Source organism: Bos mutus, unplaced genomic scaffold (assembly GCF_027580195.1).
Source record: "Bos mutus isolate GX-2022 unplaced genomic scaffold, NWIPB_WYAK_1.1 CTG200, whole genome shotgun sequence".
Taxonomy (NCBI): Eukaryota; Metazoa; Chordata; class Mammalia; order Artiodactyla; family Bovidae; genus Bos; species Bos mutus.
The window spans coordinates 209,396-223,432 of NW_027219453.1; the positions used below are offsets into that span (position 1 = coordinate 209,396).

At 43.8% G+C, this 14,037-nt stretch overlaps 1 protein-coding gene across 1 annotated transcript; it reads left to right on the forward strand.

Annotated features, from left to right (window-relative positions):
• Positions 1-3,207: 3,207 nt before the first annotated feature.
• On the forward strand, positions 3,208-5,017 carry UBQLN3 (ubiquilin 3). Its single transcript, XM_005911672.3, is given in 2 exon segments — positions 3,208-4,989; positions 4,991-5,017. Coding segments are annotated over 2 exon segments (1,809 nt in total).
• The last annotated feature ends 9,020 nt before the right edge of the window (positions 5,018-14,037 follow it).

Here is a 14,037-nt window from a genome sequence, read left to right on the forward strand (position 1 = left end):
GACAGAGGAACCTGGTGGACTATAGTCCAAAGGGTCACAAAGAGTCAGACACAGACACAACTGAGTGACAAAGACTAGAGTTGGAGAAATGCAGGACAAGTTCCAATCTAACTGAGAATACTGGAGCAGATTGCCATTTCCTTCTCCCAGAGATCAAACCTGGGTCTCCTGCATTGCAGGCAGATTCTTTACCATTTGAGCCACAGGGAAGCCCCCTCAAGAAAGAAAATTATAGCTAGAAACAGATTTTTCACTTCCCCATTAAGATATCTCTATTAATCCAATTAAATATTTTATCCTCAGTTTACATAAGGAGCCAAAATTCTCCAGATTATCTTCCTGATTCTGTCAATATGCTCTGAAATTCCCTCATGTGACTCAGTTTCCACTTGTCGGTTTTTCCCACTCTACCTTTTAGGATTCAATTTAGCAACAGTGAAACTCATACCTACAACCTTATCTCTCAATGTTCCCTCACCTTTTTGCTGTGATTAATATCTGAGTGTTCGCTGAGAAGACTGCTTCTCCAGCAGTGATGACTGTTTCTTTCCTTCTCTGTGAACTTAGAAGTGGGGTACATGTTCTTCATGTACCTACTTTAGGTTCCCAAACATAGTTTTCTAGCTTCAACACTACTCAATCTATCATAATTATTCTGATATAATACCCACTTAGCAAACTCACGATGGTTATAACATTTATATCCAACCCTGCCTAATCTCTGTGTGCTGCTAAGCCGCTTCAGTCGTGTTCGACTCTGTGGGACTCCATAGATGGCAGCCCACCAGGCTCCCCTATCCCTGGGATTCTCCAGGCAAGAACACTGGAGTGGGTTGCCATTTCCTTCTCCAATGCATGAAAGTGACAAGTGAAAGTGAAGTCGCTCAGTCATGTCCCCATGACTCAGTCTTAGCGACCCCATGGACTGCAGCCTACCAGGCTCCTCCGTCCATGGGAATTTCCAGGCAAGAGTACTGGAGTGGGGTGCCATTGCTTTCTCCAATCTCTGTGTAGGCAAAGAAAATCATATAACTGTGCTGACTAGTCTTATTTAAATTCATTACCAAGGCTTTAGTTGGTCTGTTTGTATGCCTAATACATTTTCTTATTTTAATGCTTTTTTTCTAGAATTTACATCAGAAATCACCTGGAGGGTGTGTCAAAACCCCCAGATTTCTGAGCTTCATTCCAAGGGTTTTCAATTCTGTGGTTCTACAGGAAGGCCCCAAATTCTGCATAGCTGACAATTTCCAGGTCATGCTGATGATACTGATTTAAGGACCACACTTGGAGATCCAATGCTCTAGCCATATTCTTTGAGATGATTATTTCATACCTTATATGCTCTTCTAAAACTTTCAACAGCCCTTTAATATCTATTCTCAGTCTCAGATGATATTTTCCTTATTCCAACAAGAAGACAAAAGTGATCAAAAGTGACTTTCACCTTTGTCTGCCACTAATTCAACCAACTATCTTGCATCTATACCTGTATACTCCACCCTGCATCCTCTTTTAATGAATAAACTGTCCATGATCCTAAATCAAGCTCTTCACTTGGGCATTTGATTCCAATCCCTCTATCTTCTCAACAATTTGCTCTTACAACTGTTTCTCTTTCTCCTGCATCACTGTGCTCTTCCTCACTGGATTGTTTCCATTAAAATAAAAGTATATTATAATTGTCTTGTCTTAATAAACAAAGAAACAAACACACACAAAAAGATTTATTCCCCATTTCTGTGCAGCCATCAGCCTTTTCTCATTTACTCTTCTTGGATCCACTTCCTTTCCAACCCATTTACTTTAAAACCCACTCCAATCAGATTTTCTGGCCTCACTACTCTTCCAGACTTGGTCTCATCATGGCCCTCAGTCTAACTGGTCTCTCTTGTTCAAACGCAGTAGCCAATTCTCAGTCCTCACTTATTACCTACCAGAATCATTTGACACATTTGTTTACTTTCTCTTTTTTTGAAACTTTGTCCTTTGACTTCTTTCTCTAATTTCCTTTTCTGACTTAATGTTTTATTTCTTTTCAATTTCCTTTGCTGAATTCATCCAATCTTTCAGACTTCTAAATATCGTACTGTCCACAATTCAGTCTTTTTACCTCTGTCCTTTTACTATATATACACACACACACCGCTCCACATACTCTGTTGATGCTGATGAAGTCAGCCTCACAGTGTAGAACTACCTTCTTAACATTTTCATTTGGATATGAAATAGACTGAACTTAATTTTCTATTTAACAACCTTATTTCCTGGTCTTTTACCTCAACAAATAGCCAATACATTCCTTGAATTTTTCTGGGGGATAATAATAATAGGGGAAAAAAGGTAAAATAAAAGTTTATTTCATCTTGAACCTCTCTTTTATACTCTACATCCTACTCATCAGAAAGTCAATATGTTGATTGATTTGTCGTGGCTAATGTTGAATCAGAGAGGACATAGGAACATAACAATGCCAAGAAGAGGCTCAACTAGCAAGTAGCTGAATTGGGGTCTTCGTGGGGACATAAGGGCTCAAGAAGCCTTTCTTAATTGTCCACCCCCTGTCTGAATTTCCACATACCACCTACCAGGTTGTGTGAAAGCAGAACACTTGGCTTGAGAAAGAAGGGTCAGCCCAGAACCCTCACTATGAAGAAGGCAATTGAGATAAAGGAAGTAGAAGAGTTGAAGGGTGGGGGGAGATGAAGCCCCTAAGAATCCCAAGTACCTTGGAAAAGTCTCAAGAATCCATTGTATGAGGCCGTGATGTCAGTGCTGAGGTCACAGAAGTGACCTGGGGGAGTGGGCTCTGGTGTAGAAGGCTTCAGGGGTGGCTGTTCAGCAAGATGAGGGCAGTTTGGAGTCCTATTTAAGAGGAAGGACGGGGCCACAGCTGATCGGTATGTATTCCCCAAACCAGGTCCTTCAGGCTGCCCTTGCCCTTCATTCATCAACTATCAACCTCTTTCCTAGGGCTCAGATTTCCCTCCCATGATCCGCACCGTCTCTCCAACCCCAAATCCTCCTAAGGCATCCTATCCCATGCCCTCATAGCCCCTTCTATGTGGACCCTCTAGTTCCCCCACCCTGAGACCCCAAATCCTCCCCCTGCTCACCTTTCCTTTCACCACTGCCCAAAAGGATGATTTCGGTCTCCCCTCCGCCTCCCCGCAGCTGTGTCCCCTGCTGGGCCTCCTGCTGCCCACTATGGCCAAAAGTGGAGAGGCCCTGCCACAGGGCAGCCCAGCACTGGTCCAGGATCCCCACCTCATCAAGGTGACAGTGAAGACGCCTAAGGACAAGGAGGATTTCTCAGTTACAGACACTTGCACCATCCAGCAGCTGAAGGAAGAGATATCCCAGCGCTTTAAGGCCCACCCTGATCAGCTGATCCTAATCTTTGCTGGCAAAATCCTCAAGGACCCTGACTCGCTGGCACAGTGTGGGGTCCGAGATGGCCTCACCGTCCACCTGGTCATCAAGATGCAGCGTCGCACCATGGGCAACGAGTGCCCAGCTGCTTCAGTCCCTACCCCAGCCCCGAGCCCTGGGTCACTCCCTCAGCCAAGCTCCATTTACCCAGCAGATGGGCCACCTACCTTTAGCTTGGGTGTCCTCACAGGCCTCAATGGGCTAGGCCTGACCTTGGGTGGTTTCCCTGACCAGCCAAGCTCACTGGTGTGGCAGCATGTATCTGTGCCTGAATTTGTGGCTCAGATCATTGACGACCCCTTCATCCAGGGTCTGCTGTCCAACACAGGCCTGGTGCGCCAGTTGGTTCTTGACAATCCTCGTATGCAGCAACTGATCCAGCACAACCCCGAGATTGGGCACATTCTCAACAATCCTGAAATCATGCGGCAGACACTGGAGTTTCTACGTAACCCTGCCATGATGCAAGAGATGATGCGCAGCCAGGACCGGGCACTCAGCAACCTGGAGAGCATCCCGGGTGGCTACAATGTGCTCCGAACCATGTATACAGATATTATGGACCCCATGCTCAATGCAGTCCAGGAGCAGTTTGGTGGCAATCCCTTTGCCACCACTAATGCTAATGCAACCAGCAGCAGCAGCCAACCCTCAAGGACGGAGAACTGTGACCCTCTCCCCAATCCCTGGACTTCCACATATGTAGGCTCAGCTGGCAGGAGGGGCAGAAGGCCTGGGGACCAGGATATATCTGAACTTAGAAATAGGGTTCCCAATATTCTAGGGAATATAGGGCTCTATGACTATCTCCAACAATTGCATGAGACCCCCCAGTCCCTGGGAACCTATCTGCAGGGGATGGCATCTACCCTCAGTCCAAGCCAAGAACAACCACCTCCACCACCAGGAAACCAAGTTCCTCCAGCTTCACCCTCATCCCAGGAACCTGAGTCAGGCCAGGCTCTCCCCAAGGAGTCAGTTGCAATCAAGGGAAAGCCCTCCTGCCCAGCCTTACTGAGATATCCCACGGAGAGCAGTGCTAGAAAAGATGGAGGTCAAGATGGTGCAGGGAATGGTTCCACTGGCCACAGCATCCACATGCCTGATCTTGTCTCTGGGCTGGGGCCTGCTGCCAATAGGACCCAAATTGTTCCTTCCCCACCTTTGCCCACAGCAGCTGCTGCTGGAACCCCTGAGCGTGTCTGGCCACCGCCACTGGCTTATCCAAGATCTCTGAGGCCAACCAGCATGAATCAGGCCCCACAGCTGCAGGATGAGATGCACTGGCAACTGCCACTGCTGCTGCACCTTCAGGCAGCCATGGCAAACCCACGTGCCATGCATGCCCTGCTGCAGATTGAGCAGGGTCTGCAGATCTTGGCTACTGAAGCCCCTCGCCTCTTCCTCTGGTTCATGCCTTGTCTAACAGGGCTGGGAAGTATGGCGGGAGATACAGAGCCTCGAGAGAGTCCCCTTGTGCCTGAGGATCCTTTGCCTCCCCCAGCTCCTGAGGTTCCCTCAGCACAGGGCTCTATGGAGCTGGGCCTCCATTCTACCCCCTTCCTCCAGATGTTGCAAGCCTTGACAGGCACCAATCCTCAGCAGCCGACACCCGAGACTCACTTCCGGGTGCAGCTAGAGCAACTGCGGGCCATGGGCTTCTTGAATCCTGAAGCCAATCTCCAGGCCCTCATTGCCACAGGAGGTGATGTGGATGCTGCTGTGGAGAAGCTAAGGCAGTTGTAGGAGCCGTAGTTGTTCAGACCGTATCTTTCCCTCTGTGCCTTTCCTCCCATAGCTCCAGTCCCTAACTTCCCCCGCCCCCAGCCATTCTTGAATGCAGCTGCACTATGAAGCAAATTTACTATGATACTCTTTACTGCAGAGACAATGTTGTTCCAGAGTCAGTGAGGAAGAATGAGAGCCAGAACAAGGTGGGGGTGCTATAAGTGACCCAACCACCCCTGTCACTGTACCATCCTGGGGTCACAGTCTGAGTTCTGCTAATGCCTATCTTGAGATGTAATTACATCCAGTCTCCAATGTCGTCTGCTGCCTGAGTCTGATTCTTTGTGGGCTATGGGAAAAGAGGGACTGTATAGGAGGAAAGGTGGTGATAAGAGCTAGCTCTGCATGGATGGGAGGGCTTGGAGGGGAAACTGAAAGGTATGAGGTTAGAAGAAAAAGGCCCAGGGAACACAGGAGGGTGAGCTGAGAACTGCAGCCTTTCATGTGCCCTTCCAAAGGTTCCCCAGATTTGGTGTCCTGTTCGAGCTGCCACCACATTCTCTGAGGCTCTCTACCACCAGCCAGACTGAAAAGTGGACACAGCTTCTTATTTTTATTGTCCATGAACTCTATCCTACAGTTGGCTCTCAATTTTTGGATTTGATCCTGATCCCTGAGACAGCAATAGAGCAGGAATCAGGCTGAGTTCTAAGATTCCCTGATCTCACCGTGTTTACAAAGCTACTGTCCTTGGTAGCCAGATTTGTAGTTGATTCCACTGCCATGGATCCAGATTGTCCTGGGTTTTGTCTTTCTTATACTACTGCACTCAGAAATTGATTACCTAACCTGTGCTAGGCATTCTGCCAGGGGTTGGGAATTCAATGTGAGTAAAAGAGGCATGATACTGACTTCATAAATTTATGATGGTAGCTGGAACTGTTCAAACAGTACTCATTATATATAATCACAAGCTATGATAAGTGTTATAAAAGATGGGGATCTGTGAAATAGCAAAACAGAGGCTTGATCTACTCTATGGGGACAGGCAAGGCTTGTGAGTGTGAACTCTAAGCTAAAAATCTAAAAAAGTGCTAAGAATTAAGTAGGTAAAGTTTTGAGGGAGGAGGGAAGAGTATTCCAGTAAAAAAGTCATTATGTACAAAGGCGCTGAGGGAGGGTGCGCATAGCACACAGGAGGTGCCTTCGGTCTCTCAGACCCATTTGTACTCGGGGATGCTTCCCGATACCCACATGCTTCTGGGGCAGAAGTGTTACAATTCACTTATCAAGTGAGTAAACCATGGCTTCCAGCCCATAAATGTGCCCGTGGGTTCACATGGGTAAATACATCATGGAGTAATGCACTAACATAAAATGCATATTCACACTTTAGTACACTTTCACATGGTCAAACTTTTAGGCATGTGTCTGAGCATACACACAAAACACAGTCTGTTAGAGTTTTATCATAGATGTGTTAAAAAAAAGATAATGCTATATTCCTGTCAGGGCTTACCAGGTGGCGCTAGTGGTAAAGAACCCTTCTGCCAATGCAGGAGACATAAGAGATGTGGGTTCCATCCCCATGTCAGGAGTATGTCCTGGAGGAGGGCATGGCAAACCACTCCAGTATTCTTGCCTGAAGAATCCTGTGGACAGAGGAGCTTGGCAGGCTACAATCCATAGTGTCTCAAAGAGCTGGACACAACTGAGTGACTTAGCAAGCACACATGCTTAATCCAGTCAAGGAAAGAAAAGGGTCTTTGAAAGAGAATATCACTATAATAGAAAGTGGCCATGGTGTGTATATGTGTTTAAATGTCAGAGATTCAGTATTCAGAGTCCTTTTAGGGAGAAACAAAAGCTCTGCCTGGAACCTAGGATACTTGGATCAAGCTGCTTTTACCTGTTAGCTACCATCTTGTGCCTTAGAGATAAAATAAGCTTTGAGGGCAACTTTCTCCCATTGTTTTAGGTTTTAATCTCCAGTGGAGCATGAGGCTTCAAGACTCCTTTCTACTCCCTCTTCACTCCCCATGAGTGAGGGGTTCTTGTCCACATCCAATGAACTGTTGTTTATGGTGGTGCTAGGCGAAAGGCAGAGGAAAGTCTTATTTCTTGTAACTAAGAAGGCTCTGGGCTGCTTTTGACTGCCAGAGTTATACATTGTAATCTCTAATTTCAACCCTTGGAAGTCAGACAGGTCTGAGAAAAAGCTCAGGGAGAGAAATGTTGCTTTTATCTGCCTTTCATATGGGCCAAGAAAAGCCTGAGGGTTCATATGACATAAATTCCAGCTTACCAGAGAAGGCTGTAGGTGGAAATCTGGGTCTAAAAGTTCTGGGTAGGGAAAAGAGTTCTCATTTATTGGATTGTTTTATTTTCCTGGACTATGGAGAGCCCTTTACAGTTGACTGGGTGTTTGGAATCTTTGCTCGGGTCTCATCAGAGACTGAACTCATCAGCCTATGTTCTGCTCCATGGTGAGTCCAAAGGAAGCAGATTCCTGGGGTGGGGAAGGTCACTGTCCACCCAGTAGCTGATGTAGGAAACATTCAGTAAATTATTGAATAAATGAATGTTGAATGATGAGTGAAGAAGTGAATGACCCATAAAGTGGTTGAGGAGGCTAGGTAGATAGGAATCAAATAAACAATCTTAGAGGAACAGGCCTTCTGCTAGGGAAAAATACAGTTTTAGAGTTTGAGATAGAGGAGATGCCTGCAGGCTGAGGTTACTGAAAGGGCAGGCCCCCAGAGATGTCATAGTTGCAGTCTCTGCTCTGACTCTCACACTGCATCAGCTGGGCCTTGGAAGGACTCTATCTAAGAGGTTGGGTGGAAGAAAGAGAAGCAGACTCATAGTTTTGGTTATACTGGGCCTAGTATGACCTGAATATTCTTGAAGAAAATGTACCCCTTCCTCAGACCAAGAGGTTTTCTAGAAGGCCAAAGAGCAGTGAAGCTTGAAATGCTGATCTGCATCATAAATAGCCAGCCAGGTAGCTGGACAGCAATTTAAGAGAGAAGTATTAAAAACCAGAAAGTGTTTTTATGCATTTATGTTTTTTTATCATTTGATGATGTTTCCCTAATATCTCTGTTATAAATACATGGGTACATTTTTTTCTGGATATCTTAAGGTTTTATTACTTACATTTAGTTTTAAACAACAATTGATGTTATTGAGGCTTTCCTCTAGCCAGCCCCTCATCCAAGCTCTTTACATCTGAATCCACACAATTATCTTTTATTCCTAACTTCAGATGAGAAAAACTGAGGCATAGACAGAGAGGAAGTATAGTGCTTAAAATTGTACAATTTTTGCATAATAGAGCCAGGATTTGAAATTAGACAATGTACTTCCAGAGTCTACAATCTTAGCTGCTGTAGTAAATCAAGTTAATTAATGCTTTAATTCTTACCCATGGAAAGTGAAAAGGGGCAGGATTTGTGGTATTTGATTGGAATTTTTACACCTCTGACTCCTGCCACTATCTACACTGGATTGAAATATTTTCATTACTATATCCAGTGTATGTGTACATGTGTATTTCTGGCATAAAAAAATGAACAACATGAGAGTCACAAGATAGCCGGGGACACAGCATTTCAGATGTTAATCACTCTGAGAAACTGCTCCAAAGAGGTAGGGGGAAGGCAAGTGTATAGGTGATTTTGGTGAATGGGTGAATGGTGAATTTGGTGAATGGTACATGCAAAATCAAGAACATATTTTTACAGAGGGTCTGATAAGGGTTTCTGCTAGTCCTGAGGAACAGACATCATCGTGAAGAAATTTAGTGCTTTTCTAGGTATGAGGAGATGCAAAAACTGGGCTAATTGGCTCCAGAAAATAGTTATCTGAAGACCTGTCTTGCCACTTTTTCCAGAGCACAGAGTGCCTCATTTCTGTTCTCCACCCTGAACTCCCTTCAGGAGCTGTTGCAGGTCAGCAGCAGCACACAATTTAATCCTTGTAGAGGTAGATGACATGTGCCAATGGCAAGTGTCCATTTGTAGCTGACTATGTTTTTTTTTTTTTTTTTTTAAATTTAATCTGCTAGTTCTACATGAAAGAGTTAAAGTTTAAGCAGGCAGTCCAAGGCCTTTTAAGGAGAAAGTGAACATCCTCACTCATGCTTTCCTAGCTTTGTGCAGCAATATATCTTACCCAAGAAGTGGCCTTTCTTTAGCTTAAGTCACACAGCACACTAATGATCACACAGCACAATGTCTTACTCAGGGAAATGCTTTTCTTAGGCTCCATGCTAATGATTATAATTGTAACAACCCTTGTCTGGGAACCTGTTTCTTAAGACTTGTACCCCTGATTATACAGCAACAGTATATCTAGCCCAGAAACATTGCCTGGAACCGTTCTCCTTGGCTAATCTTGTGCCAAAGTTATCTCAGGATATATGCCTTGGGAAAGGGTCTGGTGGGATTCTTACAATCTTGAGGTATTCTTTTTATCTATTCTCAGCAGCTAGTTGAAAAGTATATAAGGCCCTGCTTAAACTAGTGAGGCAGGTACTCTCCTGCCCCCTTCTGATGTCTGTGTCAGAAGCTTTCTCGGTCCTGTCACTCTAAATAAAATTTTGCACACAAAGCTCTCAATGACTGAGACCTGTCTTTGGTCTCGGAGTTATATCTTCTTCAGAGATCACGAATGTAGTGGCACTTTCACAATTCACTGTAAGCTATCATCCTGGGGACTCATCCAGGATCTTCAAGACAAGGTAAGACTACTCAGAGCTGGGACTCTTTTGCTCTTTTACTGTAAAGTCTCTACTAACTTGGAAGCATACGCACTGAACTTTTTTCCCCATCAGCTTTACCTGGTTTCTCTGACCATTTCATAACTGCTTGGGGAATTAAAGCTACTGACCTAATGTGCCAGATTACAGACTTTCAGGGGACTTGCAATCCATGCTGTTATTGTGTTTTTCTAGCAAGACCCTCATTCCAAGTTTTATAGGACACTGCAGGCAGGAACACATTAGGGAACTAGCTGGAGCTCTAGTTCCAGGGTCATCTCTCATCTGAAATCACCATCCTGACCCCAGAGACCCAGAGGCAAATTCTCGTCATGGCTATGCCTCCGGACTGCATGGAAGGAGACATTACTGGTGAGCATGAGATTCCTGAGGACACAGATCAGGGAACCCCAGATTTGGGCAGATTGGAAATGCAGCAGGCTTTTTCCCTTGGTAGCACTAGCTCTTAGAGGACCACAGAAAGCCCTCCAGTGGCTCTTGTTTCAACTCATTAGGTATTCTTTTTGTACAATCTGCTGGACAGGAATAGAAAGATTGGCCTTGAAACTTCATGAACATGAAAGATTACTTTTTCCTCACAGGCTGGCCTTCTATCACCTCCTTTGTTATCACATAGACTCATGTGGCAACTCTCAGAAGGGACATCTTGGGTTTTCTCTTCATCCCTTTGTGACTCCCTTTTTGACTTACAGCTTCGACTGTGGTCAGGAATATGCTCAAAGACATGCTGCTGCTGCTGCTGCTGCTAAGTCGCTTCAGTCGTGTCCGACTCTGTGTGACCCCATAGATGGCAGCCCACAGGCACATAAAAGACGGATGTTTCCCCTAGTGGTGTTAGCTTGGGAGACATTCCAGAAGGCTACTCTGTTCCACCCCGGGTGGCACCAGAGGAAAAGAGGAAATCAAGGCAAGGTTTTAATAGTGAGAAACTGGACATCAATCTGGGATGCCATCAGGCCTACCCCTGGTGCATCTCCACCCCTCCTCAGTGGTAGAACAGGGAGGGATGATAGTGAGACACCTGTGTCAGTAAGAGACAGGTTAACTTTGGCCAGGGAAGGAAGCTTGGTGGAAGACCTGTCTCCACACCATCTAGAGCGTGGAGGGACGCCTCTGGTAGAAAAAAGCCACGGCACTGGGCACTGCTTTTTTCTCTCATACAAATGGGAACTAACAGTTCCAGAACCACCCCTTTGAATTGTATCTTAGAAAAACTGGGGTAAGTTTGATCCCCGGAGCCGAAGAAGTCCCTTATATACAGGCTTTCTTTGTTATAAGAGAAGACCTCACCTGCCCAGAGAGACAACCCCTGCTGGTACAACATCTCATCAGCCAGTCTACCCCTGTCATCAGAGCCAACTTGAACACACTCTGGTTTAAAAATTTTAGACATGAAATTATGACTACAAAAAGGAAGGATGACATTTTTGACATTGAATGGCCATGATATTCTTCAGCCTCTGGAGAAAACTGGTTAAAATGAAATCTTTTTGAAACTGCAAAGCAAGTATTTTTTGCATGTGTAATTAGGAAAAAGCTGGCTTATTAAAATACTTTTTTTGGAGCTCCAACCCTGCCTGAGAAACAGAAACATACCTGGGAAAAAACCTGAAGTTAACTCTTGTCATGTCCTTGAGATACATAGCCCACTCTGTCTGGGACTCCTGCCATGACCAAATTGGTAGAACTTCAAGCCAATGGGAAAAAAAGCAGGGGGGAGGGGGGGGCATGCAAAGAGACATTTTAAATTTTAAGCAGAAAACTGTGAGGTCTCTGTCCAGATTTATGTGTCTTAGTGTATCTCCATCCTTGGACAAAATTGCTTAAGGTTAATTGATCAGTGAGCTGTATTTAATTGGCCTAAGGAGAAGAGCTTAGAAAGCAAACAGTTCTAAATTCAAGAAAATTAAACAAAATGAATTTCAGTCTTGTATGAACTGGGAAATATTCACTATTGAATTGACACCTGGTATTGATGTCTGTTTATTGATCTCGTTAACACAGATTGTGAAGATACTTTTACAAATGACATAACTTTGGGTGATTTATATTTTCCAATCTACAAAATGATGATATAAAGTACTGTTCATGATTGCTAAAAGAAAGTAAGATTTGTGTTTTTAATAAAAAGGTATAAGAAATGGAATTACATTCTATTAAGGAAAAAGAAAGTAAGTCTAAACCTACAGGTGACTCATCTCTAAAACTGGCAAAGGATGTAATAAGTGCAGAAAGTATTAAAAAAAAAATGGTTTGTGACAAGTGGAAGAGAGTTTTGTGCTTGGTACATGTTTCTTAAGACATTAACCTGAGCTTTGAATTCTTATTGTTACTTTAACTAATGAATAACTATTGCTTCACAGTGAATTAAGCTGGAATTTGGTTTTCTCTCCCTGTTAAAAGAACAAAGTTTTCTTGAAATATGGCTTTTGATAACAAACTATGTCACACATAGAAAAAACTCACTCTGCTTCTACAAAAATTAACCCCTCATCAGGGAGCTTAAAATGGATAAACAATGGCTATAAACCAAATAGTTGGGGCTATGGGAAATCCAAGATGGCCACTTGGCTTTTCCCAGCTCCCTGACAAACTCACTTTCGTTTGACAAGAAAAAGCCTTTCCTGGCTTCAGGGTTAATGTCTCACAATGGAGAAGACATGGTTAAAATGTGTTTTCTATAATCTCCAGTGATTGGAGCACCCACTTTGCTGGACAGGTCATACCGACTTTGGCAAAAAAACTTCACAAGTTGAGAGACTATCGCTTTCACTGGCATCCTCTGTCATTGGGCAAGGATGGCAGAACAGAAGGATCAGTTGCATGAGATTAAATAGATGCCTAAATATGATGGCAAGTTTCATGATTTTTTGTCTGACATATTGCTGGCTTCTAATCTTTGTTTTCACATATAAAGAAATTCTTCTTAAGTCACTGATGGCTTAAAACAGTTCAGTGATTTGCACCTGTGGGTAAAATTAAAGTATTTTTCTTCTCTCTGCCTTGTCCCTCTAGAAATTGAGACACTTGGGTTCTGAACAGCCTCATCAAGGTAAAAAAGACTGTCTCCCAACATACACAAAAATCTCAAAGTATACTGGGGACCTCTAAAAGAAAAATCCACCCAACTGATATCAGGCCAATAGCATCTATTATGTTTCACTGCATATTAAGTTCTAGTTTTATGAGTTAAGGACTGCATTTACTAAGATTCACTTTTGAGTTCCTTGTGGTTCTGTTATATTGCTAAAAGGTTTAATTCAGTTATTAAAAATGACACCCTGAGTTTGTTTCTAAAGCTTATTTCAGTAACCCATCTTTGAATAAAGGTCAGATGCTCCAGGATCTACAACCAGAAGAATAACAGCAGGCTATAGTCATTTAACAAACTTAAGTCGGATGACCCGGAGATGTCACTAACCTATACCTAAGTTCTTGACTTAAGTTCTTACTCATGATTTTACTATTGCTACCAGCTATATTGTTTTCTATATTGCTTGTTTCAACGTGTTGTCCCTTAGATGATCAAGTATGTGACTGAGCCACTGATATAATGATGGTATACAGTTCTATATGAAATCCATAGCTATAATGGTGTGACTCTGTATATAAGAAGAAACAACAAGCGGGAATATTTTCCTGGACCAAGAGACTAGTGAGACAGGTGCTGTCCAGAGACTTTTGCTAGTTACAGGGCCTAGTCTGGTAACAGGACATTGAGTGGTCTATCGATGAAATCTGTGATAGACTTGGGAACTAGCCTTCCCAGCACCATAGGACAAGATGGTCATGAAATGCCCCCAACCATGGTCAAACTCATGGCCATAAAGGGGCCCTATGACTGGAAACTGGCACTTGCCATCTGCCTCTACAAAGATTAATCATGGACACTACAGCTGCTGACCATCAACATCCCCTGAAAGGGGTTCAGGGTGAAAACCAGAAATTAGGCACTCAGTCTGTGTTCTGGAAAAAAAATGGACAAAGCAGGCCTTTGGATGGTTAAGTATTTTCAGATAAAGATTTTCTTGCACCCAAATTCTTGCATCTTCTCATACTTAGAAAAACACTAAAATTGTTAATGGTGACAGCTA